Source organism: Haliotis rubra, unplaced genomic scaffold (assembly GCF_003918875.1).
Source record: "Haliotis rubra isolate DU_JTF1 unplaced genomic scaffold, ASM391887v1 Scf53, whole genome shotgun sequence".
Lineage (NCBI taxonomy): Eukaryota > Metazoa > Mollusca > Gastropoda > Lepetellida > Haliotidae > Haliotis > Haliotis rubra.
The window spans coordinates 1,114,846-1,141,137 of NW_025767224.1; the positions used below are offsets into that span (position 1 = coordinate 1,114,846).

The following is a 26,292-nucleotide window of genomic DNA, read 5'->3' on the forward strand; positions in this document are numbered from 1 at the left end:
GACGGAGAAGGGTGTGTCACGATATTTCGGTGAGAATGAGATGTTGTATCGTGAGTATCGCGAGTCATGATGGTTTGGCTGTTGTTCAGGCTGTTGTTCCTACAGAGTTGAGGTCAGAGGTTATGAAAGTGTGTCATGAATCTTTGATGGGTGGTCACATGGGTGTGAAGAAAACGCTGGACAGGGTTATTTCACAATTTTATTGGCCAGGTGTGCAAGGTGATGTTAGGAGGCACTGTTTGTCTTGTGATGTTTGTCAGCATCTCGATTCCAAAGGGAAGGTTGGCAAAGGTTCCTTTAGGTCAGATGCCATTAATTTCTACACCTTCGAGAAAGGATAGCCGTGAGACTTGATTGGTCCTTTATATCCAGTAACTGATAGAGGCAATCGGTACATCCTAACAGTTGTTGACTATGCGACTAGGTATCCTGAAGCTGTAGCTCTTCGAGGATAGAAACTGAGTATGTTGCAGAGGCTCTTTTGGAGATATTTAGTGGTGTAGGTGTCCCCAAGGAGATGTTGTCTGATATGGGTGCTCAATTTACGTCATCAGTCATGAAGGAGGTTAGTAGATTGTTGTCCCTCAAGCAGTTAACCACCACTCCATACCATCCTATGTGTAATGGGTTAGTTGAGAGGTTTAATGGCACTCTGAAGTTGATGTTAAAGCGGCTAAGTGCTGAGAAACCAACTGATTGGGATCGTTATTTATCAGCTTTGCTTTTTGCTTACAGGGAAGTACCTCAGGAAAGTCTAGGATTTTCTCCATTCGAGTTGTTGTATGGCAGGAAAGTGAGAGGGCCTGTTCAGGTGTTGAGGGAATTGTGGACAAAAGATATTCCAGATCCAGAGACTAGGACAACCTATGAGTATGTGTTGGACTTACAGAATAGGTTAGAGGAGACAATTGAGGTAGCTCATCAATCTTTGGTTAAGGCATCAGGCAGGTACAGGAAGCATTTCAATCATATAAGGTGAAGGTGCGCCAGATGAAAGCGGGTGATAAGGTGTTAATTCTGTTACCTACCAATCACAACAAGTTATTGTTACAATGGAAAGGTCCTTTTGTGATAGAGGAGAGTTTTGGTTCTGACAATTATCGCTAGAGTTGGGGATAAGTTGAAGACTTATCATGCTAACTTTACTCAAGAAGTATATTGACAGGAATCTAGTAGCTGTAGTACAGTGGTCAGTGATGTGAGTGTGAGTTTACCACAGTATGTTTGTACAGGCATTGTTGATGTGGGAGATGACAATGTGGAGTCAGATGTAGAAGGGGATTTGCTTGAGATTGTTTCTCCACCTTTGAAGGCTAAGGAAACTTATCTTGATGTGAACATTTCTCAAGATTTGTCGGATGTGCAGAAGACAGACGTTAGGGAGTTGTTGGCAGAATTTTCAGATGTTTTGACAGATTTGCCGGGGAGGACCAACTGTATGGAATATAAGGTCAGGTTGACTTCTTCAGATCCAGTTAGGTCACGTCCTTATCCAATACCTCATCATATGAGAGAGACCGTTGCAGCAGAGATACAGACTATGTTGGACTTAGGTGTTATTGAACCTTCAGATTCACCTTATGCTTCTCCAATTGTGCTAGTGAAGAAACCAGATGGTAGTTACAGATTTTGTTCAGATTACAGAGCCATTAATCGTATCACGGTTTTTGATTCAGAACCAGTCACTTTGGCAGAAAGTCTCTTTGCAAGGCTTAGTAAGTTTGATATCAGTAAAGCTTATTGGCAGATTCCCGATGGAGGAGGAAAGTAAGGCATATACAGCGTTTATCACTCCAGATGGGCTATATCAGTGGACAGTTATGCCGTTTGGTATGGTTAATGCTTCAGCAGTCTTCACAAGGTTAATGAGGAAAATCCTTAGAGGGGTAGATCATGTAGACAGTTACATTGATGATGTGATTGAAGGAACTGATAGATGGGCAGATCACATGGTAAGTCTGAGAGCTATTTTCAGTCGTTTACGTCAGTACAATATCACTGCCAGACCCTCAAAAGTGATGATTGGGTACCATACTATACCATTCCTGGGACATATTGTCGGTCAAGGTAATATTTCTCCTGACAGTAAGAAGTTAGCAGCAATCTTGGAATTGTCACGACCAACCACAAAGAAACAGGTGAGATCTTTGATTGGTTTAACTGGTTACTACAGGCGGTTTATTCCAAACTTTGCAGCCATTGCAGTTCCACTGACAGATTTGACAAAGAAGGGTAAGCCTAATGTTGTTGTTTGGACTGATAGTCAGGAACAGGCATTCCAGACGTTGAAGAAGCTCATGGCAAGTGCACCAATTCTAAAGTTGCGGTTTGGAAAAGACATTTCTGTTGCGGACAGATGCATCAGATGTTGGCATTGGAGCAGTGCTATTACAAGAACATGAGGGTGAGAAGTTTCCCATTATGTATGTCAGTCGGAAGTTGCTGGACCGAGAAGGCATATTCTACCATTGAGAAAGAGTGTTTGGCTATTGTGTGGGGTGTACAGAAATTGAGCCGGTTTTGTATGGGAGGAATTTCTGTTAGAGACAGATCACCAGCCTCTAGTGTGGATGACCAAGGCTAAGTTGGCAAACGAGCGAGTTAAGAGGTGGGCCTTAGCTTTGCAGCCATTACAGATTCTGTATCAGAGCGGTGAAGGGTGTGGAGAATGTCGGGCCGATCTCATGAGCCGGTGTCCACCGTGAGTTTATTTTCCTGTATTCAAAACTCCAATGTGATCTGTCCTAGTGTATATAATTATTTTGCAAATAATTATCAAGGATGGAGGTGTGTCAAGATCACATGTGGTTGAGCTGTATATCGTTGGATGTTTCTTATAGTGTGGTTGAACTGTATGTGTCGGTTGAGTGAGTGTACGTGCAGTTGGGCTGTGTCGCGGCGAGATTGCACGCGTGAAAGCAGGCAGTTTCTGCGACTTAGTCATAAAGGGGCGGTTTGATGTGACGGGTGCAGTCGGTGATATGATAGAGCCGGAGCGACGGTGTGAAAGCTGAGCCAGGAAAATTATCATGGCGTGAGTAAATTTTGCATTTAATTATGGAAATTGTTAGATTGTATTTTTATGTCCATAATGTTGAATTGAATAGCACAGTGTCGGTCATAGGTTGATATTTAAACATCACTCAGGCGAAATGTAAACATGGCAATTGTTGGTCACTGTAGTGAGTATGTATAGGCATAATCACTTGTCTGTGTTGAATAACGCGTATGTTATTCTAAGTGTAATTATGCTGACATTGCTCTGTGTATTATCATTCTGAGTATTTAATACTCTGTATTGTGTTGAATGATTGTGTATTGAGTATATTACACTCGAGTAGTAAGTGTGTATAATCATTCGAATTGTGAATTGAATGATTAGTGTACATTGAGTATGTGACGCTCAAGGCGTAAACAAGTGTGTGTAACAAGTACTTTGTCTTTGTGTAGTGTCGGGCCGTGATTGGCTTGACGGCCTGTGTGCTGGCTAGTTGAGTGTGGCGGGTCAACACCAAGTATGCTGACCAGCCAAGTGATGCCTCTCACCAGTGTTGTGACGGACGTTGTCCAGTGCCAAGTATGGAGGGCAGGGTAGCCTCAAGGTATTGCCGGTTGAGTGTGGCGGGTCAACTCCAAGTATGCTGACCAGCTAAGCGATGCCTCTCACCAGTGCCTCTCACCAGTGTTGTGACCGGACGTTGTCCAGTGACAAGTATGGAGGGCAGGGTAGCCTCAGGGTATCGTCAGACAGGGTGTGACCGTGTTCGCGTGAGGACGTGAACTGTACATACCATTAATCTGTGCAACCTCCTGTATAGGAGCTGATCGTCAAATAGATATGGACTGGAATATTACATTTTTGTAAATGTTTCATTTGTATGCCTATATTTGATTTGTGTATTGTGTATAGGAGTATGAGTGTATTGGGTACCGCTGGTGTAATGGAGTACTGAGTGTGTATTTGAGTGATGTACTGAAGGTGTATTTGAGTGATATATGACTGAGATGTTTGGATGAATGTATTTGAGGTGAGAAAGGGGTGTGCAAGCTGAATATTTGAACTTTTCTTGATTTTCCATTTCATTTTGTTTTGAAATAAATTATATTTATTTCAACACCACCTTTGTTTTATCTCGCATGGTGACAGTATCCAACAATTGTTTCACACGTTTATCCTCAACATATATATCGACCAGCATGTGTATCCAACAATTGTATCACACGTTTATCCTCAACATATATATCGACCAGCATGTGTATCCAACAATTGTATCACACGTTTATCCTCAACATATATATCGACCTGCATGTGTATCCAACAATCGTATCACACGTTTATCCTCAACATATATATCGACCAGCATGTGTATCCAACAATTGTATCACACGTTTATCCTCAACATATATATCGACCAGCATGTATCAACAATTGTATCACACGTTTATCCTCAACATATATATCGACCAGCATGTGTATCCAACAATTGTATCACACGTTTATCCTCAACATATATATCGACCAGCATGTATATCCAACAATTGTATCACACACTTTATCCTCAACATATATATCGACCAGCATGTGTATCCAACAATTGTATCACACGTTTATCCCTCAACATATATATATCGACCAGCATGTGTATCCAACAATTGTATCACACGTTTATCCTCAACATATATATCGACCAGCATGTGTATCCAACAATTGTATCACACGTTTATCCTCAACATATATATCGACCAGCATGTGTATCCAACAATTGTATCACACGTTTATCCTCAACATATATATCGACCAGCATGAGAATCCAACAATTGTTTCACACGTTTATCCTCAACATATATATCGACCAGCATGTGTATCCAACAATTGTATCACACGTTTATCCTCAACATATATATCGACCAGCATGAGAATCCAACAATTGTTTCACATGTTTATCCTCAACATATATATCGACCAGCATGTGTATCCAACAATTGTATCACACGTTTATCCTCAACATATATATCGACCAGCATGTGTATCCAACAATTGTTTCACACGTTTATCCTCAACATATATATCGACCAGCATGTGTATCCAACAATTGTATCCTGCGTTTATCCTCAACATATATATCGTGAGAATCCAACAATTGTTTCATCCTCAACATATATATCGACCAGCATGTGTATCCAACAATTGTATCACACGTTTATCCTCAACATATATATCGACCAGCATGTGTATCCAACAATTGTATTGTTTATCACAACGCTTATCCTCAACATATATATCGAATTGTATCATGTTTATCCTCAACAATATGTACCACAACGCTTATCCTCCTCAACATATATATCGACCAGCATGTGTATCCAACAATTGTATCACACGTTTATCCTCAACATATATATCGACCAGCATGTGTATCCAACAATTGTATCACATGTTTATCCTCAACATATATATCGACCAGCATGTGTATCCAACAATTGTATCACACGTTTATCCTCAACATATATATCGACCAGCATGTGTATCCAACAATTGTATCACACGTTTATCCTCAACATATATATCGACCAGCATGTGTATCCAACAATTGTATCACACATTTATCCTCAACATATATATCGACCAGCATGTGTATCCAACAATTGTATCACACGTTTATCCTCAACATATATATCGACCAGCATGTGTATCCAACAATTGTATCACACGTTTATCCTCAACATATATATCGACCAGCATGTATCCAACAATTGTATCACACGTTTATCCTCAACATATATATCGACCAGCATGAGAATCCAACAATTGTTTCACATGTTTATCCTCAACATATATATCGACCAGCATGTGTATCCAACAATTGTATCACACGTTTATCCTCAACATATATATCGACCAGCATGTGTATCCAACAATTGTATCACACGTTTATCCTCAACATATATATCGACCAGCATGTGTATCCAACAATTGTATCACACGTTTATCCTCAACATATATATCGACCAGCATGTGTATCCAACAATTGTATCACACGTTTATCCTCAACATATATATCGACCAGCATGTGTATCCAACAATTGTATCACACGTTTATCCTCAACATATATATCGACCAGCATGTGTATCCAACAATTGTATCACACGTTTATCCTCAACATATATATCGACCAGCATGTGTATCCAACAATTGTATCACACATTTATCCTCAACATATATATCGACCAGCATGTGTATCCAACAATTGTATCACACGTTTATCCTCAACATATATATCCAACAATCATGTATCCAACAATTGTATCATCCTCAACATATATATACATGTGTATCCAACAATTGTATCACGTTTATCCTCAACATATATATCGACCAGCATGTGATCCAAACAATTGCAATGCTTATCCTCAACATATACCATCCTACATTTATATCACACATTTATCTTTAACATATATATACTAGCCACATAAAGAAACTGTGAACACAGAAAATTCCTTCAGATTTGGAATACAACACAGAAAAGGAGAAATGATGTAGACACTTTATAAGCTGAAGTATCTGATGACGTCAGAAGTTCAAAATTGAGTAGGGGGTCACAAGACGAAGTCACAACGTCAATAACGGGTATGACCATCATGCGCGTGAAGCACAGCAGTGCATCGACGACGCATAGAGGCTACCAAATGAGCATTGAAGGCCTGGGGAATGGTTTGGGACGTGGTCACTGCCGTCTGGAACCTGTGTCTGAGATTATTCACCCGAAACCATCTGTCCTGTCTTGGCGTCGTTACTCGGGGACGCCCAAAACATGGGTGGTCGGCGACGTCATTACTGTTTCCATAACAACTGACCAATGCAGATATCGTGTTACGATGGCATTGGAAATGTGCTGCCACCTGTTGTTGGCTCATGCCTGCTCGAACCATTCCAATGGCTTCGTGACGTTGAGCAGATGTTAATTTTGGCATGATGTGAATGTGAATTCCCATGTGAATTTGTGAACTTTTGAATGACCAAAGATCAAGCTTTCGACAGTGACAGCAATTTCTGAGTTTCACATGTTGTGTGCAGCTGCACAGGCTGCATGTGCAGTAACACATTGCAAGTCCATAGGCCACCATCAATGACGTCACGTCGCCTGGCACCTGCATGAGCGTTTGTCTCCAATACTTGCTATGTTCACACCTTTATTTATATAAAGACACTGTCTGTCTATCTTTATATTTTCTGTGTGCACAGTTTCTTTATGTGGCCAGTATACATTGTATACCACAAACTTGTCCTCACCATATATCACCAACATCTGCAGATTCTTTATAGTTGTCCAAGTCCCGAACGTAGACATCGTCCCAGCTGGAAGACAAGAAGCAGAATTATACGTCTGTATAAGGGTAACATCAGAGATCTACCAGTGTTTATACTTCCTCCTCGGCCTGTGTATAGTGTTACCTTATTTAATGACCAGGCTGTCTGTAGGGAATATATGTGAATTGGTACAGTGCTTTCTGAGATGAAGTAAGAAAAGCTGACAATGTAATAGCATGGAGCAGCAACAAAGGCAAAGTAGAGGTCAAAATGTGTGGTGCCGAGTTCTACTACCAACCAAACATCACATTTTGAAGAAAAGTGTCTGAATATGGCCATAAATAGTATGTTCAATGTGGTTGGTTTCTGTGGTTAACATGTTCAAGACGTACAACTAACAAACTGTCAAAACAGAGGCTCGCTTGACCTTCCATCAGGTATGTGAATAAAATCTTGAACAATAAAGCCCAGTGCAAAAGGTTACCTTGATAATAAAATGAGTGAGTGAGTCAGTTTAGTTTTATGCCACACTCAGCAATATTCCAGCTATAGGGCTGTCTGTAAATAATCGATTCCGGACAGACAATCCAGTGATCAACAGCATGAGCATCGATCTGCGCAATTGGGAACCAATGACGTGTCAACCAGGCCAGCGAGCCTGACCACCTGATCCCATTAGTCGCTTCTTATGACAAGCATGGGTTACTGAAGGTCAATATTCTAACCTGGACCTTCAAGTGTAGATAATAAATTGAACACTTCAGGTTTAGTAATATCAGTTCCAGTTTAAGAAAGCAAATTATACACACACTGAAACTGTAGATTGTGTGCTTCAAACAATGTTAGTCACTAATGCACCTGCACTTCCTGTTTGGTGATCTCATTTCCTTTAGGGAAAAACATATCTGGTACAAGACATGTTGAAAGACTAAGTCCTGTGCTTCAAACTGCATTCATATTTTGTACAGTTCTTGACGACTGAGATCACTTCCTGTTAGAAAATACAGTTCACTAATCTGTCTCACAATCCCAGAACCACATTATTTTCCCTCTCTGCAATGATAAAGTCCTAAATGAAGCAAGTCTAGATTTCCCCAGGTTCAGGAAATCTGAATCTCCCAACTCACTAGGGTTCATTTTCAATTTAAATGGGTTTATTTGTTACTATTAAAATGATATATATTCAGGGACTAAGTGTTGGTCTAACAGTTCACATACAACACAACTGTTAAAGTGAAATGCATTCCGATTCAGTAACTTCACTTCGCAGTTTGGAAAAATGCACGTCACATTTAAATATAATGTCCCATGCCTCCAGCTACCTTAAACCAAAAGTTATATATGTATGCATTTATGACTTAATGACCTTGACATTCAATATCAGCCAATCAGGTACCAGATTACTTCTAGTTGTAAACACTGGTGTATAAACACAGTAAACCACCAAGAAGCGGAACTACAATACAAATTAACACTCAGATGTCCTTGACCTTTAATGAAGGTCACTCATTAAATCTGACCTTCAAGAGCTCGGTAACATTTCATTTTCAGGGACATTTCAAAGGTCTATCCAGCATAGAAACCAATTTGTAGGAATTCCATGCAACAATGAAAGTGTGCACATGAATCACTTTGAAATAGGTTATAGCAACCTACCACTGACACTGCAATGACTTGTCACATGAATTCTACAACCACTGTACATAAAACTGAAAACAATTCTGCAGAAAACGGTACTGATGGAACATGTTTCATGAAGACCTTTCAAACAGATCTTCCACAGACCTGTTCATTCCTGGATTCCTGCCATAAGATGATATGTACCAAGTTCCATTCACCTACAGTACATACTTCAAGAGTTGCCTTCCCCACAAAAAATTCAGACTAAGAATGGAGGATGAACCTTATCATGACAATATGCCAAAAATATTTCCCTGGGATGTAACAGAAATATACCTGATATAAGATGCCCAAGTTATCCAAGCACGATGTCCTGTCAAAAATGTTTCTTCATGCTACTTGTAAACTAGGTCACTACTACTAGAGACATGAGATTTTAAAAGTTTGTATAAGCGATGTCAGTGAAAATGGCTAAAATACTAAGTCTTGATTAAAACCTTCACCTAAAATGTAGGTCATCTCATCCTACTGAGATTACATCCACACACCAAGTATTACATGTACCAAGTTTCACTGACATCGTAAACTCTTTTCAAGTCATTATCGAACCAATTTTTCTTCAGGCTATGACCTTGAGGATGACCTTGACTGGCTAGCATGTTGAAACCACTATATAAGATAACCCGTGAGATATCCAAGCTTTGCAAGGGTTCATAATTAATAAAACAATCAGGCAATCACTGCCATGAGCCTGCACCTGGAAATCATTCATTACTTAAAATATGTTACAGACACCTTGCCCGTTAAAATCTGATACCGCAGGCTTGTGATCCTTTAAGAGAATCTTCTCACCCATGGACAATTCTACAAGAATATTGATCTTCAGTAGCCCAGGCTTGTCATAAGAGGCAACTAACGGGATCGGGTGGTCAGGCTCGCTGACTTGGTTGACACATGTCATCGGTTCCCAATTGCCTAGATCGATGCTCATGCTGTTGATCACTGGATTGTCTGGTCCGGAATCGACTATTTACAGACTGCCGCCATATAGCTGGAATATTGCTGAGTGATGCGTAAAACTAAACTCACTCACTCTTCAAGTTGATTGTATGTAACTCTCACGTTTGACAGGCAGGGAGCAGCCACCGGATACAATGTAACTATAGATGTCACTATTCATGAAAACAGGACGTAGTTTCAGCCTTTCCTTGTTCCTCAATGCTGTATCCTAGAGACCGCTCGTCAAACAATGCCTGAATATAGTGGCATGGAGGGGATATCAATGAACATACACAGTGTTCAGCATGGTTAAATGAGTGGTTGAGTGAGTGAGTGAGTGAGTGAGTGAGTGGGTGGGTAAGTGAGTGAGTGGTTAAATAAGTGGTTGAATGAGTGAGTGGGTAAATGAGTGGTTGAATGAGTGAGTGGGTGGGTGAGTGGTTAAATGGGTGGTTAAGTGAGTGAATGGGTGGGTGAGTGGTTGAGAGAGTGAGTGGGTGAGTGGTTCAATACGTGGTTGAATAAGTGGTTGAGTGAGTGGTTAAATGAGTGGTTGAGTGGTTCAATAAGTGGTTAAATGAGTGGTTGAGTGAGTGGGTGAGTGGTTCAATACGTGGTTAAATGAGTGGTTGTGTGAGTGAGTGGTTAAATGGGTGGTTAAGTGAGTGAATGGGTGGGTGAGTTGTTGTGTGAGTGGTTAAATGAGTGGTTGAGAGAGTGAGTGGGTGAGTGATTCAATACGTTGTTGAATAAGTGGTTGAGTGAGTGGTTAAATGAGTGGTTCAGTGAGTGATTGGGTGAGTGAGTGGTTAAATAAGTGGTTGAGTGAGTGGGCGAGTGGTTCAATAAGTGGCTAAATAAGTGGTTGGGTGAGTGGTTGAATACCTGGTTAAATGAGTGGTTGTGTGAGTGAGTGGTTAAATAAGTGGTTGAATGAGTAATTGGGTGGGTTGGTGAGTGGTAAAATGAGCGGTTGAATGAGTGAGTGAATGGTGAGTGGTTAAATAAGTGGTTGAGTGAGTGAGTGGGTGGGTAAGTGAGTGAGAGGTTAAATAAATGGTTGAATGAGTGAGTGGGTAAATGAGTAGTTGAATGAGTGAATGAGTGGGTGAGTTGTTGAGTGAGTGGGTGGGTGGGTGAGTGGTTAAATGAGTGGATGAGAGAGTGAGTGGGTGAGTGGTTCAATACGTGGTTGAGTGGTTGAATAAGTGGTTGAGTGAGTGAGTGAGTGGTTAAATAAGTGGTTGAATGAGTGAGAGGGTGGGTGGTTACATGAGTGGTTGAATGAGTGAGTGAGTGAGTTGTTAAATAAGTGGTTGAATGAGTGAGTGGGTGGGTGAGTGAGTGGTTAAATGGGTGGTTAAGTGAGTGAATGGGTGGGTGAGTTGTTGAGTGAGTGGGTGGGTGAGTGGTTAAATGAGTGGATGAGAGAGTGAGTGGGTGAGTGGTTCAATACGTGGTTGAATAAGTGGTTGAATAAGTGGTTGAGTGAGTGAGTGAGTGGTTAAATAAGTGGTTGAATGAGTGAGAGGGTGGGTGGTTAAATGAGTGGTTGAATGAGTGAGTGAGTGAGTGAGTCGTTAAATAAGTGGTTGAATGAGTGAGTGGGTGGGTGAGTGGTTGAATGAGTGGTTGAGTGGGTGCAAGTAGGATATAACAACACTTTGAACAGGACTGGTGGAATGGATCCAACACAGACACAAACCAGGATTCACCCTTCAGATTTCTGACAGGCTTATAACAAACCCAACTCTGCACACAGCAAATAGGTGGTCCCCTTTGATATTGTTTGAAAACCTGTAGATATCATTTTGGAATGACCCTGTTTATATCATGTTGGTGTGATCCTAATGATATCATTCTGATATCATATTAGAGTGACACTGCAGAGATGCTTAAAACTCCCAAAATGATATCATGTTTGAGTGATCCTTTTAATATCATATTGGTGAGAGCCTCTTGACTTATGTTGGAGTGACCACATTGACATTATGGTAGAATAGAGCACCTGTCACTGCAGGACTCGCTTGATGAAACCTACCTGCACCAAGGCAACCTTACATAATAACCTTGTTGCACCAAACAAAGACATTTTGCACCTGTTGCTTAGATAAAATCATTTACAACGTTTGAGTTATGGTATTGATGAGTTGGAACATTCTATCCTGCTTTATAAAACTTCGTGACATGAACAATAACAGTGATTCAATTCTGTCCATGTACTCATCAAAAACATTGTGTAAGTGGTTGAGGCAGTAAACTCATTTTTTTGTGTTAACAGAATAAATAACTTTCACATATAAAAGACATTTTCAATCTACACATGTTGTCTACTTGAAGACAAACAGTTCTGGAATGTATGTGTACAACAATTGAAGTATTCGTTGATAATCTTAACACTGTACACTTATACAGGTGAATTATCTTTCTCATTGTTGATAACATTCCTGGCTTATCTGTCCTTATCACATCTACCACGTTTTCTCCAATTTAACATCTCCCACGGGGCAAACTGTAATTGTGTAGTACTTGAGACTACAATGCACTGCCTGTGAAAATTAAAGATTCATGGAGAATCTGTCAAAATGCAGAAACCTAAAACTTGGAAGACTTTGGAGCAGGGATCAGCTGGTGAATATGGAATCAGTGAACTCCCCAAAACACAGATAGCTGCATGTGCAGATTTAATTTGTTTACTGAGAAGCAAAAACAAAAATGACCACTCCATTATCATTCTCTTAAGGGAACTATAAAAAAAGGTTATTTGTGTTAATACCTGTGAGTTAGTTTCTCAAATTATGATCGTTCACAACAATAACAGCTTAAAGGATGCATCACATCACATGCCCGTCTACGTCAAGAAGCTGCCTATCAATAGTATCGCAAAGTACAACGTGTGACAATGAGTAGGTGACTTCACCTCCACACATAGCGCACCATGTGATTGACCACATGGTTGATCTATTTTTAACTAGAGACAGCGGGGAGTTGTGTGTCACTTAAATTCACAGAGAGCGTTAAAGGTATTACAATTGTTTTGTTCCCAGTTCTGAAGACTGAAAGTCTCTGTCATCGCCCGTGACATTACGAGCCTTCGCCCCAGTGTTTGGTTCCATGTTGAAGAGTATTTCAGAGAAACGGAAGTAGCAGACAACAGTGTACTAGCCGGTAAACAACTCATTCTGATACTCAACAGTCTTTAAACAATTATTCAGGGACTGGTCATTCATTATAGGGAAGTGGGTGATAATATTGTTATACTATCATAAAATAAATGACCAGTCTTTCACGTTCCTGAAATATGACCAGTACTTAATATTTTTTTTCAAATGTACAAATTTCAAAACGTAAAGATCTTTGGCCTTCAGTTTCAGTGAATGCGCAAAAGACAACAAAATGCATGTCATGATCTTTCTCGGTGCCTTGCTGTTTGTGAAAACGGGGAGTCCAAATACACTCCCTTTTGAAACAAAAGAGGGATTACATAATCAATCTACTTCTTCACCAGTGCGTGAATGGTTCTGATTGGCGGTTGTTCATTTCTACTGTTAAACGTCAGTAGGATGAAACGTTCACAAGCCAGAGTGAGTAATGTGCAACCCCTCTGATATGTTTGCGGTGATTTGTCGCGAAAGGAGAAAACAAATATAAATACAATCTGAATATTTAAAACAACCAACAACAGTTGGATCACTGAAGCCTATTTCTGTACATGATCATCCGATGGTCGACTCAGTTAAATTAATAATGGCAATGACAATACTTTATTACCCGTGAGGGAATTCTTGTGTAAAGTACAGAGCTCAGACATTGATAAAATGATTAAATTATTTTCATACAATAAATAACACACATATAACACGCTAACAAGATAAGACAAACACTAGGAATTATTTAAAAGATTAATGCTGGCAGATTAATACACTGATGTCGGGTCATTAGGGTTCTTCCTTTTCACGATATAACGCTGGAAAGTATTTTATACAATGTGTTGGTTATGAATCCTCATCATGTACCACCCACTACGTCGTGTTTCATACAATGAGATCAATAGATAACTCGAGGTGGTGACTGGACTACAGGATATGTCGTATGAATGTAGTGTATAACGGAGTTGTGGGTAAATGACGTAAATGATCACGAGACTTCTCGCCATTTTGTGGAGGGTGTTTATTTCTGTGGATGAAGTTCTGATCTAAATTACACTGCGGAGATCTTGTGGTAAGGGTGTTACTTAATGGACAGAGTAGTTTGTGATGGTTTGATTATTATTTTGAAAGTGGGCAGAGTCAGTTTTCTATTTGTACGTTTTACGATTTAGTGTTTGATTTAAAAAGTGGGAGGTTTTGATAGAGATTTGTGAACCACAGAATGTAATATTCCTGATATGAGTTGGATATGATGACCTGTCACCAGAGGTGACCACCAATATTGGCAATTCTATGTCGAAGGGTTTATTTCGGTTTTAATTTGATCTGGTTAGTGCCATAGGTCATCAAGGAGTTAGTCTGCATGTGTTTCAAATACGACTCGTGTACTTCTTGAAACAGACATCGCTCACCCTAGTATAGTGGCCTACATTATGCGTTGTTTGATGAGAAAAACATTGTGCCAATCACACACTTACCAGAGACAGACCGTAAATATTGATTTTGGTTTCGGTAATGCATCTTGATAAGGTTGTCAAAGTGTGTAAGTTCTGTTGTTTTTGTCAAACAAGATCAGCAAGAGCATCATCGTGTAATTTCTAGTCAAAACAGACGATGTTGTTGACTGTATGGTAGACAAGACAATTAATTGATCTAAATAATCAGCTAGTACTCTCAGTCATACTTACTTCCTACTTGGATGATGTTAAACTGTACTTCATGACAATGTCCACTATAATATAATACTCGCAGCAGTTCCTGCAGGCATAGGGGGACACATGCTTGTGTGAAATCTTGCAGTTATAGTGCTATCTGACAGAAAATGACAAAGCAGAAAGAGGTCCATCATCTCTCTACAATAATTGTGTCGGTTCACTGGCTCAAGTTATTTGAGGGTGTAGTTGTACATTCATCATGTTCATGTAACAGCACCCCACTTATATCAAGTGACTAGATGCTTCTCAACATACAGTCTTACAAACTCTTGGTTTTCTAGTTTTCTAATATGTCAGTGTGTCATTGAGGAACTTATTTCCACTTGTCATATAAATAGCCTTATTATCATTATTACTTTACTGCAGCTGAACTGATGAAAACTCAGATTCAAAGATGTTATATAGAGATTATTACATGAACAAGTGTTTCATATAATTTATACGGAACGAGTGTGAAATTTTGTATTACCTGAGCGAGAGGGAGAGTAGTACATAATTTTGCACGAGTGTCGTATGAGTCACACTTGCTCAAATGTGATAATATCTTAATTATCTATTTTTATCATGTACATCTGTGCAGTAAAACACGGTTAGTAAGTGTGAAGGCCCTCTTTGTTGAGGTTGTGTTCAATTGTTTAATTACATCACAGAGGACGAAATACAGAAACAATGGTTGCTAGGCAAAAGTTATATGTGCACATGTTCACATATGGTATATATGACACTGGTTATGTTTCACCATATAGGTAATTAACTTTTTTGTCATCCAAACTAGCTTTCCCAGGAGATATTGCCTGCGTGAATTGAAATTGCAGCACTGTGCTTTGCAGATTATTGTGATGTCGTTGGATTTCATGATGTCACAATCAAATGACATCATTGAAATCTCTGCCATAGACACTGGTTAGCTGTTTTTTCACATTCAAGGCACTGTTTACAAATTTAGAAAGTTGGAAGACTTATCTTGGGTGATAAGTAAACTTTCTCCCAAGTTTCCTTTGATACATTAAACTGCAGTTGATTACTTTTGAAACTCTGAGGGATAGATAGGTTCTTTTATCTTCCCTAATGGCGTCAATGTCATTGTTACAGTCAAATGAAATCATTGGCTACCTACAGGATCATCATTAGAATAGATTTTGTTAGGGATGTTATCACACATCCTAATATTGATGTACTGATATTTCAAGTCACTGGTGACTGGTGACAAATTTATGCAGCCTCCTGAACACAATTCCTATAGACAATCCATGAATAAAGACCTAATTTTGTCTATTGTTTGAGTAAACTTTCTTTGATTACAAACGTTTATGTACATTATTATTGATCACACAAATTTCTTATTGATAATCGGGTGGTGGGGTAGCCTAATGGTTAAAGCGTTGGCTCGTCACGCCGAAGACCCGTGTTCGAATCCCCACATGGGTACAACGTGTGAAGCCCATTTCTGGTGTCCCCCGCCGTGATGTTGCTGGAATATTGCTAATCAATCTCAGTCAGTCAGTCAGTCTTATTGATAATCATTTTTAAGTTTTCTCATCAACAATATTTCTGATAATCAATCTTTTTAGTCCGCCTTATAAGTCATTAAAATTGCCAGTCAGTGACATACATCGTTGTGAACATGTGATGACCCAATTACGAATTGATTTGAATTTACCTATTGGGATGATTGTGGTTCAAATATTCCTTTTTAGACAAAAGGTACTTATTGAACAGCTTCATATTACTTGAATGAGTGAGTTTAGTTTTACGCCACACTCAGCAATATTCCAGCTACATGGCGGCGGTCTGTAAATAATCGAGTCTGGGCCAGACAATCCAGTGATCAACAGCATGAGCATCGATCTGCGCAATTGGGAACCGATGACATGTGTCAACCAAGTCAGCGAGCCTGACCACCCGATCCCGTTAGTCGCCTCTTGCGACTAGCATAGTCGCCTTTTGTGGCAAGCAGGGGTGCTGAAGACCTATTCTACCCCGGATCTTCACGGGTTTGCATATTACTTGAGGTTCATATCAAACAACTGCATATTAATTGAACTTCAGTGGGATGAAGACAAAATATTAATAGACATGATTAAAATATTTGATATTCCTTTTCTCCATGCATCAGGAAACATCTTTTATTGTAGTTTAGCCCAGTTTAGAGGTTATTTTAGTGAACAGATAGACTAACAAACAGCCTTCATCCGGTTAATGTGAGAACAATATTTGTATCATTAAACATCCATGTGTCCCTTGCATTCACTTTGTCAATGTTTTCATTGTAGTTGAAATCAGTGATCATACTGTCATCCCAGTAAGCATGTTATTGAGGACACTCTTCAGACATAATTTTAATTCTGAACAGACCTCCTTCAGAAAAAAAGTCCTCAGCTTCCTATTGCTTGTTGTAAGAGGCTTTTAAATTGGATCAAGTGTCAGGCACTGTGACCTGTCTGATGGTATCAGCTCCTCACCGTGTCAGATGTTAAGTTTTAGAGGCCTTGCACTTTCGCTGTTGCAGTAACGTTGTAGATATTTAAAAATTCTTATCAGAAGCCAGTCTCAGCTGATTTGCTTAAGGCATTATGAAGTGCTGAGACCTTGAAATGGGAAGTGTCATGACATAAATAGTTTTAACGCTAGGATGTTCCAGGTTAGATTTGTCCTCAGCATTTCACTTGCAGGATTGAGTGGTCACACTGTGACTTGCTTGTCATGCTATACCAATTGTGTAGATAGCTAGTCATGATCATGGTCATTGGATTGTCTGATCCAGGTTCTGTTATTTACAGAGTGCCTTGATATCGCAGAAATATTTCTTTGGTTTGATGTTCAACACCAAACAAATATCGGGGTCAGGTTCTTTATGGGGTATGAATAAAATCAGTTGTTTTGAAAGTTGAGTTCCTTAAGATGGATAATTTTAAACCTTCTTTCAATTATGTGTTTTTGCCAACACTTAATCAAATATAGTCATTGACAAATTTAGTGAGTGTGAATAATTCTGATAAGCAAAGCTGTCTGTTCAGTTTGTATTACCTTTTCATGTGTATGATAACAATTAGTAACCTGAATACGAGAAAATTGATTGGATATGATGAATCACCTTGATTTTTCACTATCTTTTATCTTATCATGATCATGAAGATAGTGGGATCTAGTTCCAGCATGTGCATTAGCATTTGTGACTGTATAAGTCATCAATAAAAATCTTTCTCAGAGCAATGAATAATAGGGCTGTGCAATATTACCGGTATATACCGGTACAGTATCTCGCGATAAGATTATCACGATATGGTTCAGATTCTGCAATATATTGGGTCATCCAGAGTTAGCTCCCTTTGCATTATCTGCCCTTGATTTCCAAAGCAAAAAAAATGTGCTCTAAAAGTGCCAAACATACTTTTATTTCTGTTGGTTTCATGTAACATTTTACAGGTGGGATAATCTTTATAAGTGGCTCCAAAATTGCCAAATATTCTACCAAATGCATTACGTTTCGTGGGTTTGAATGGTTTCATATGTGACATTTTAGAGGAATGAAGGGACCGCTCATAATGTATGGCTTGGGGGGTGATGATGATTTTTATGGAAGAGCATGTACAATGTGAATTTTCCCCCCCCCAAAAAAAACCCCCATTTACATACAAAATAAGTGACCCCCCTGCATGTCATGTACAAATCAAAGACACCCCCCTCCCTTCACATAATTTCTTAGCACAATTTTAACTTATTGTTATATACAAACTAGCTGACACCCCCCTCCCCAGTGCGTGTGTACAAAATTGCTGATCTCCCTAGCTCCCCAGAACTTAATAGGTGCGAAAACGCACGCACGCACGCACACACACACACACACACACCTCTTAAAATCAAAATCATCATCACCCTCCCTAGCCGTAAATTATGAACGGTCCCTATGTGGCCTCCAATTAACCAATTCTGAGTGACCATTTCACGATTCCCATTATTTTGTTATTTTTGTTTGTTTCATAATAAAACATGTTATCAATTTATCATAAAGGCCTAAGTCTTTCTAAAGGTTTAAGTCTTACTAACTGTGTAATAACATCCTAGTCAAGGATCTCAGTTATTGGAGGCCACATCAGATGTTTAAGCTCAAGTAGCTCACCGAAATCTTGTTTTTGTTTCATTTTGCAATAGGTCATGTTAACACATGTTTATATTGGAGTTGAATTAATCACTGACATACAGTAACAATAATTACAAGCTGCATTGAAGTGCATTCTGTTGAAGCACTGACCATGAAACTTATGTTATACTATTACTATACTTTATCATTATGTTCTCAAACTTTTGTTGCAATACCTCAATTAAACATTCCACATCAAGGTTCTATATCATTTTATTTATCTGTAAACCACTGCCATACAGCCATGCACATTGAGGACTGGGAGCCTGAAAGTACGGTGTAACAGCAACTAAGAAGATAATGTCGCACACAGAGAGCTACTGTAAACGTACTTTTTTTAGCTTGGTGCAAATGTCGCGGAATTGACAGTTTAGACTACATCGCGCGGTCAATTATTCGCGCAGTCAGTAATTGCCAGAACTGCCAGCTGTCTCTTAGGCCTTAGAAAGCACCTACCCCTAAGACACCTGGACCTCCAGATCCAAATGATTGCAAAGATGACGCTGAGGCCGAAGTCATAATCGCGTAATTTCAAACAAGCCGGTTTGTTGTGAATGTGTTAATTGACTATCAAGGAAATGAACTTCTACCGTAAATGAAGCTTTGTGATTTCATTCGTGATATGTTGGAATAAATATAAATAAAATCTTAATGAATAAATAAAATACCCTTATTTTACCCCATTCCATATGCGTACAACTTACCATGTTCATGAGGGTCCGTATAACGTTAGTGTTGATTATATATATTTTACATTTATAGAGCAAAAACTGTAATTAAAATTACACAATGCTAGTATATATTTCGTTGGGTTAAATAATAGTATTTACTGATGACTGCGTCAGAATTCGTCCTCTAATATAATTGTGCATGTTTGAACTTGATCGCCGGGATACGTGTGCACAGCTGATTGCTATTTCCGGCTCAAATACACACGGTAATCTTAATCCCTGTAAATAATACAATGAATGAATGAAAGGTTTATTCGCTGTGTATAAATTTTCGCGATAAAATATTTTGCGCGAAAATAAAACTTGCGCGATATATAATACGTTTACAGTATTATGAATTTATGATGTATGCACTTGGGCAGAAACCCTCCATTCAATATATCACAATATATATTGCAAAATCTCTTAAATTATTGCAGTGTATCGCAATATGAGAATCAGGGCAATATCCAGCCCTAATGAATAGGGATTAATTCTGTCAGTATAAGGGACCGTTCATAATTTATGGCTGGGGGGGGGGGTGATGATGATTTTTATGGAGAAGCATGCACAATGTGAATGCCCCCCCCCCTCCTAAAATTTATGTACAAAATAAGTGACCCCCCTGCATGTCATGTACAAAATCAATGACCGCCCTCTCCTTCCCATAATTTCTAAGCATATTTTTAACATACTTTTATGTACAAAATTGCTGAAACACCCCCCACCCCACCCCCAGTACGTGTGTACAAAATTGATAACCCCCCTAGCTCCCAAGAGGGTGACCTCCCAAAAGTTAGACGCGTTAAAACAAAGGTTATGGTTGGTTGCACGGAGGTTCACTACACTGTTACCTTCGTTAATTAATGGACTACTCCAAACATACTAATCCAAACACAAAGAGAAGAGATTATGGATAATGACTATGACTTTATTTGCCATGTAACGTTTGATGTTTTATATCTCGTCTCTCATAACTCCATAGGGGTAGCATATATACTTGCTTTTCAACCAACCTATGGTTAAAAACATAATTATTAAGTGAATTATGATGTACATAATAAAAGGTTAAAAAATTGCTTAAAGTTAAAAGAACATATTTATAACAATTTTTAAAATGGTAAAAGGTTGAATAATTGTACTATTGTTTTTGTTTCTAGATTGTTTGATATAATTTTGTATGAATAAGATATTTAGTGATTGTTTTAATTAATTTGGGGTTTGTTAGAATGTTGAGATCAGAAGAGTTAGCATTATTGAGGTACTGTTTTAAAGCATTGGCAAATGGGGTTCTTTGTTTATTATATTTTGAGCAGTTAAAGATAGTGTCGGCTATTGTTTCAGGAATTTGGCAAGTGATACATTTGCCGTTTGGATGAAGGTTGATTTTGTGTAGATAGTGTTGAATTTGGTAGAGTGATAATGATAATGTTTTCCTATTATTTGCAAGTTATAATTGAACGCTAACCCTACACCCTGTACTTCTGTCTATATTTTATATTGTTTATGCTGGAAAAACAATGCTAGGAAGGAAGTAACTCCTTTATGTTAATGGAAACTCAACAACATAAAAAAATGTATAATCATGTTATGATCAAAGTGAACATTGTAAAAACAAGCATGCACAATCTATAATCTTGTTATTACAAAATTGAACATTGTGAAAACACATTTGGAGGACGCAGTGATTGAGTAAGCCAGTCAATATTAGTATTCTGATCAAAGTATTTCTGTACAAAAGTGAAAACCATCTGGTTAGTGTATGGGGCAGGTTCATTATATGAGTGGGTAAGACTAGGTTGTAATCCAGTCACGCCTGATTGATTTGTCTGACTTTTGGGAGTAAAATGGGTGACCCCCCTTAAAATCTTCGTCATCATCTCTTTCTCTCCTAAGTTGTTGTGGGGGTTCCTAGTAACGAATCGAAAAGAGTTCCGTCCGTGCGTCCTTCACACTATTCGTGATAGCTTAACCAAAATTGGTACACATGTCAACCATGATCCCTAGATGTGCCTTTTGGTTTTTTTTGTTTTTTTGCTGTTTCCATGGAAACATGACTGGAGCTGTGACTCTGAGGATGACATCTTGTCCGGAGCAGATCTTCCAAACTATACGTGCTAGTTTCATCAAACTTGGTACAAATGTCAAGCATGATCCATAGATGTGCCTTTTTGGGTTTAGACCCAGATATGAATTTCATTTTTTGCGTTTTCCATGGAAACGTGACTAAGGCTGTGGCTATGAGGATGTCATCTTGTCCGGAGCAGATCTCCTAAACTATCCATGCTAGCTTCATCAAACTTGGTACACATATCAAGCATGATCCATAGATGTGCCATTTCATGGTTAGAACCAGATACAGATTTTATGTTTTGTGGTTTCCGTGGAAACGTGACTTAGGCTGTGACTATAAGAATATGTCATCTTGTTGCATCTATTGCAACAAGTTAGGCTTCAACTGAATTTGGTGGTAGTGCTCCTTTCTGGAGCAGATCTTAAAAACCTTTCAATACTCTCCTTCCACTTTGCTATATACACTCCAAAATATTTGACATAATCATAACTAGTAGACATGTTCATAAAGACTATTTTGCCGTTACGGGGGATATTGATGACTTTGTCTTCTTGTTGTGTTTGGAACAATTGTAAGTATCACTTTTAATTAGTAAGTTGATGGCCAAGGCAGATCTATATAAAAAAATCATGAGTATCTTTCTGTATGTTTCAGGTAGCCCCATACCAAAATGACTTCCCGGAAGAAGGTTCTCCTAAAGGTTATCATCCTAGGGGATAGCGGGTCAGTATTGTTTGTCTCAGCTATTAACATCTCCCCTGGGTAGGGGAGGCAGTGTCAGTACTGCCTCTTGGTTGAGCAACTTTACGAGTAACCCCAGAGGGTCCTTGTTATTACTCACCCGTGAAGATCCGGGTTAGAATTTATTTCAGTAACCCATGCTTGTCGAAAGAGGCGACTAACGGGATCGGGTGGTCAAGCTCGCATACTTGGTTGACACAGCTCATGCTGTTGATCACTGGATTGTCTGGTCCAGGCTTGATTATTTACAAACCGCCGTCATATAGCTGGAATATTGCTGAGTGCAGCGTAAGACTAAGCTCACTGGCTCATTTTTTTATTACTCTGATATTTAATTTAACAATTTTCCGTGCTGTTTCTTTCAGTGTTGGCAAGACATCACTCATGAATCAGTATGTCAACAAAAAATTCAGTAACCAGTACAAAGCAACAATTGGAGCTGACTTTCTGACGAAGGAGGTGATGGTTGACGATAGGCTGGTCACAATGCAGGTAAGTCGACTTCCATGGGTTGCAGGTGGGTTGAAATATTAGTGGACATAGATGAGACGCAGGTACAGTCAAACAGTTTAAGGGACCTACGTAAATATTTTGTTATCCGAGTAATGACAGAAGTAAAAAAGACGATGAATAAGGAAGACATGTAAGAGACCAAATGTTTCTTTTAAAACGATCATAAGTTTGACACACCAAAATTTGATTGTAGGTTGATTTGAAGCAGATCGATGAGCATCTGGCGAAAATGATAGTATATAATGTTGATGAAATGTGATGCAGGGAGATGGGATTTGATGCAGGTGGAAGTGACTGGAGGCAGGTAGAAAGGGAAGGGAAATTATTAACGCTGAAAGTCGGAAGATGAATTCATGTTTAGAAATACGCAGACAGGGAGGGTACGTACATAGGTAGGTCATGGTCAATGTTGTTTGATCAGTCAGTTCTCCACACAATGTCTTCTTGTCTTTTGCTGTAGATATGGGACACAGCTGGTCAAGAGAGGTTCCAGAGTTTAGGGGTAGCGTTTTACCGCGGCGCCGACTGCTGTGTGCTGGTCTTCGATGTCACCATGCCAAACACCTTCAAGAATCTTGATGGCTGGCGAGATGAGTTCCTTATACAAGCAAGTCCACGTGACCCAGAGCACTTCCCCTTTGTAGTCATTGGCAACAAGATAGACTTGGAAAACAGAGCGGTGAGTTCACAAGGACTGAGAAATGTACAACAGTGTGATCTTTGGTTCAAATAATTCTCTACCTCTTGACACAAGTAATATACCAGGTCAATATCAAGCTTCCTTCAATCTATAGAGTACGAGTACTTCAGAACTTTGAAGGGGGCACAAAGTCCCTTGGGCACACCAGAAATGTGTGATTGCAGCTTCAAATTGTGGTTCTCCCTAATCATGTTTCCAGGCTGTGTCAGCACTGTGCCTGTGCTTGTGGTATGCTTGAGGGGTAGTCTTCATCAGACTGTCCTCCAACATTAAGCTGATACACTGGGATACAACTTGCATACTGTACAAAGCGGTGTTATTTCCAGACCACCCACACCACTAGTCTTGTTTTAGAAGAGATCTGTCAATTGATTGTTGGCATCATCTGTTTACCGAACCTGCACTATTACATACATTCATGTTAAAGAGAGACAGTCAGTCTGTTGGTATTCATGTGATCTTTGGATGGATATCTGCACTGGGATTGGTGCTTCTGGTTAAGGCATCTTTCATAATGTTATATGGAATTTCAGGTGTCGGGGAAAAGGGCCCAGAGCTGGTGCAGCAGCAAGAATGACATACCATATTTTGAGACGAGTGCAAAGGAGGCTATCAACGTGGAACAGGCATTCCAGACAGTGGCCAAGAACGCTCTGATGCAGGAGTCTGAGGTGGAGCTGTACAACGAGTTCCCCGACCAGATCGTGTTAACAAAAGAACAGAACAAACCGAGGGAAGGATGTGGATGTTAATAACAACTGGCAATCTAGTGACTTGATCCGATACTCGGTGGCTCGGTCAGCCGGCCAGCTACAGGATAGTGATGTTGGTTGCCGAGGTACCATACAGCCCAACACAATGGGATGACTGACCAACTATCAAAGTTCTCTCTCTCTTGTCCAGATTTCAGAAATACTTTGGTAGGAATTGTCAAAGAATTTTATCATTTAGGAAATATATATATATATATATTATTTAATCCCCCGTTTCTACTTGAGTATTTCCGATCAACAAGAGAAAGGTAACTTTGACAATACTGCGCACTATTGTGTCCTGTGAAAACGGCTTCACACATTTCTGTGAGTTGGTTTCGGCCTTTGTGCATACGAGTAAATGTGTATGGAAATGCTTATGATACCTCCGAATGTGACATGACTGTCATCTTGCACGTTTCAGTGATTTTAATAATGACACTCTGTTGACTAAAACGGAACTGTACAAATCATCCATTGATAATATTGCTTATCTGCATGTTTACATCAAAGTCAAGGCTGCCACTAACCATTCCTGTTACGGGTTGGCTCGGGGCAAGGCAATGAGAAAATATAGAAATATTTTCCATGTTGTACATGCAATGTGATTATATAGGTAGGATTACTGAATGTAGAGAAATTTTATGTATCATATGTATTTATTTTGCTGCTTCATTTGTAAGACAATGCCGCATGACCAGTTGTACATTTTCCTTCAATATCTGTGAGCTTTGGTTAGAGTTACCTCCCTTCCTTCAGCTGGAGAAACATCCGCTGGATGCATCACAAAACACACTATATCATGGTCAGCCAGTTGACTAATCAGTCTCTTTACATAACTCCCCAACTTTTCTTTCTCTTTTGTTGATAGTTTACTACATTCAAAATAAAGGAAACCTTTCTACATCTGTGAGTGTTTTTGTGGTGTTTTCAGTTGGAAAGTAGAGTGTATCATGTAGTCAGAGAGGCGGCCTCATCAAAGTCAGATCTTAGTGGTTGCTACTGCTTCACATACCATTTAAGGTCCCATCAGAACAGCATTTGACAGATCAATGGAAAGAGTGAGTTTAGTTTTAGCCGCACTCAGCAATATTACAGCTATATGGTGGCGGTCTAATAATCGAGTCTGGACAAGACAATCCAGTGATCAACAGCATGAGCATCGATCTGCACAATTGGGAACTGATGACATGTGTCAACCAAGTCAGCGAGCCTGACCACCCGATCCCGTTAGTCGCCTCTTTCGACAAGCATAGTCGCCTTTTGTGGCAAGCATGGGTTGCTGAAGACCTATTCTACCCCGGATCTTCACGGGTTCCAATGGAAAGACTAACAGGAAGTTGACATTACCCTGTCAGAGAGCAACTTTCTTTAGCTTCATCACACTGGTTTCAAAATGGCTTCTAACATTCCAAACTATGCTTTGAAAAAACATTTTGACAAAATTTGTATTTAAGAACTTGTTACCTGAAACAAAAGAACATTCTGACAGATAGTTGAGTTGGTGGAGATTGTCTTTACTCCCTATGGAATATGAGAAGTGTGATGTTTATCCTATTGGAGTGAAAAATAGACCATGAATTTAATAAGAAGCTTATTATATACTACGTCTACATTTTTGGTTTCTCTGGTTCACTTTCTAATGTTGATTGATTGGTTGAAATGTCCCACTGTTGTGACCGGTAATGGGTATTTCTGAGATCATAGCTGAGCAGTAGAAAGCACTTCTATTTTTAATAAAACTGCCCCCTGGGCAAGAAAATGGAATACATAACTTCGCTTACGCAATGGTCTCAGGTATGCTGGGCACCTTGTGTAACATTTTCTGGAGAGGTTCATCTGCAGTGGTAACCAGCTTGTTGCAG

The 26,292-nt window shown here is 39.4% G+C and overlaps 2 protein-coding genes across 3 annotated transcripts in view; one reads left to right on the top strand and one right to left on the bottom strand.

The window, feature by feature from the left end:
• Window positions 1-13,093, bottom strand: part of LOC124252921 (EEF1A lysine methyltransferase 2-like) — a 26,865-nt gene extending 13,772 nt beyond the window's left edge. The window contains exons 1-2 of the mRNA XM_046686595.1: window positions 12,963-13,093; window positions 7,296-7,361 (exon numbers count right to left, since the gene is read on the bottom strand). Of these exons, the coding sequence (XP_046542551.1) occupies window positions 7,296-7,361; window positions 12,963-13,048 (152 nt within the window). The 5' untranslated portion in view covers window positions 13,049-13,093. The remainder of the gene's footprint in view (window positions 1-7,295; window positions 7,362-12,962) is intronic.
• LOC124252922 (ras-related protein Rab-7a) lies at window positions 12,964-25,335 on the top strand. Of its 2 annotated transcripts, none has more exons than XM_046686597.1 (5): window positions 12,964-13,100; window positions 22,376-22,444; window positions 22,828-22,954; window positions 23,436-23,654; window positions 24,209-25,335. In XM_046686597.1, the coding sequence occupies exons 2-5, from the start codon at window positions 22,392-22,394 to the stop codon at window positions 24,425-24,427; spliced, it is 618 nt and encodes a 205-aa protein (XP_046542553.1). In that variant the 5' UTR covers window positions 12,964-13,100; window positions 22,376-22,391; the 3' UTR covers window positions 24,428-25,335. The 2 variants fall into 2 exon arrangements, with proteins under 2 accessions (XP_046542553.1, XP_046542552.1); XM_046686596.1 differs by lacking the exon at window positions 12,964-13,100 and adding an exon at window positions 14,017-14,153.
• The last annotated feature ends 957 nt before the right edge of the window (window positions 25,336-26,292 follow it).

Coding starts and splice junctions, on each gene's coding strand:
- LOC124252922 (XM_046686597.1), top strand. CDS start 22,392: ATGACTTCCCGGAAGAAGGTTCTCCTAAAGGTTATCATCCTAGGGGAT. Junction 22,445..22,827: donor ATCATCCTAGGGGATAGCGG/GTCAGTATTGTT, acceptor TGTTTCTTTCAG/TGTTGGCAAGACATCACTCA. Junction 22,955..23,435: donor ATAGGCTGGTCACAATGCAG/GTAAGTCGACTT, acceptor CTTTTGCTGTAG/ATATGGGACACAGCTGGTCA.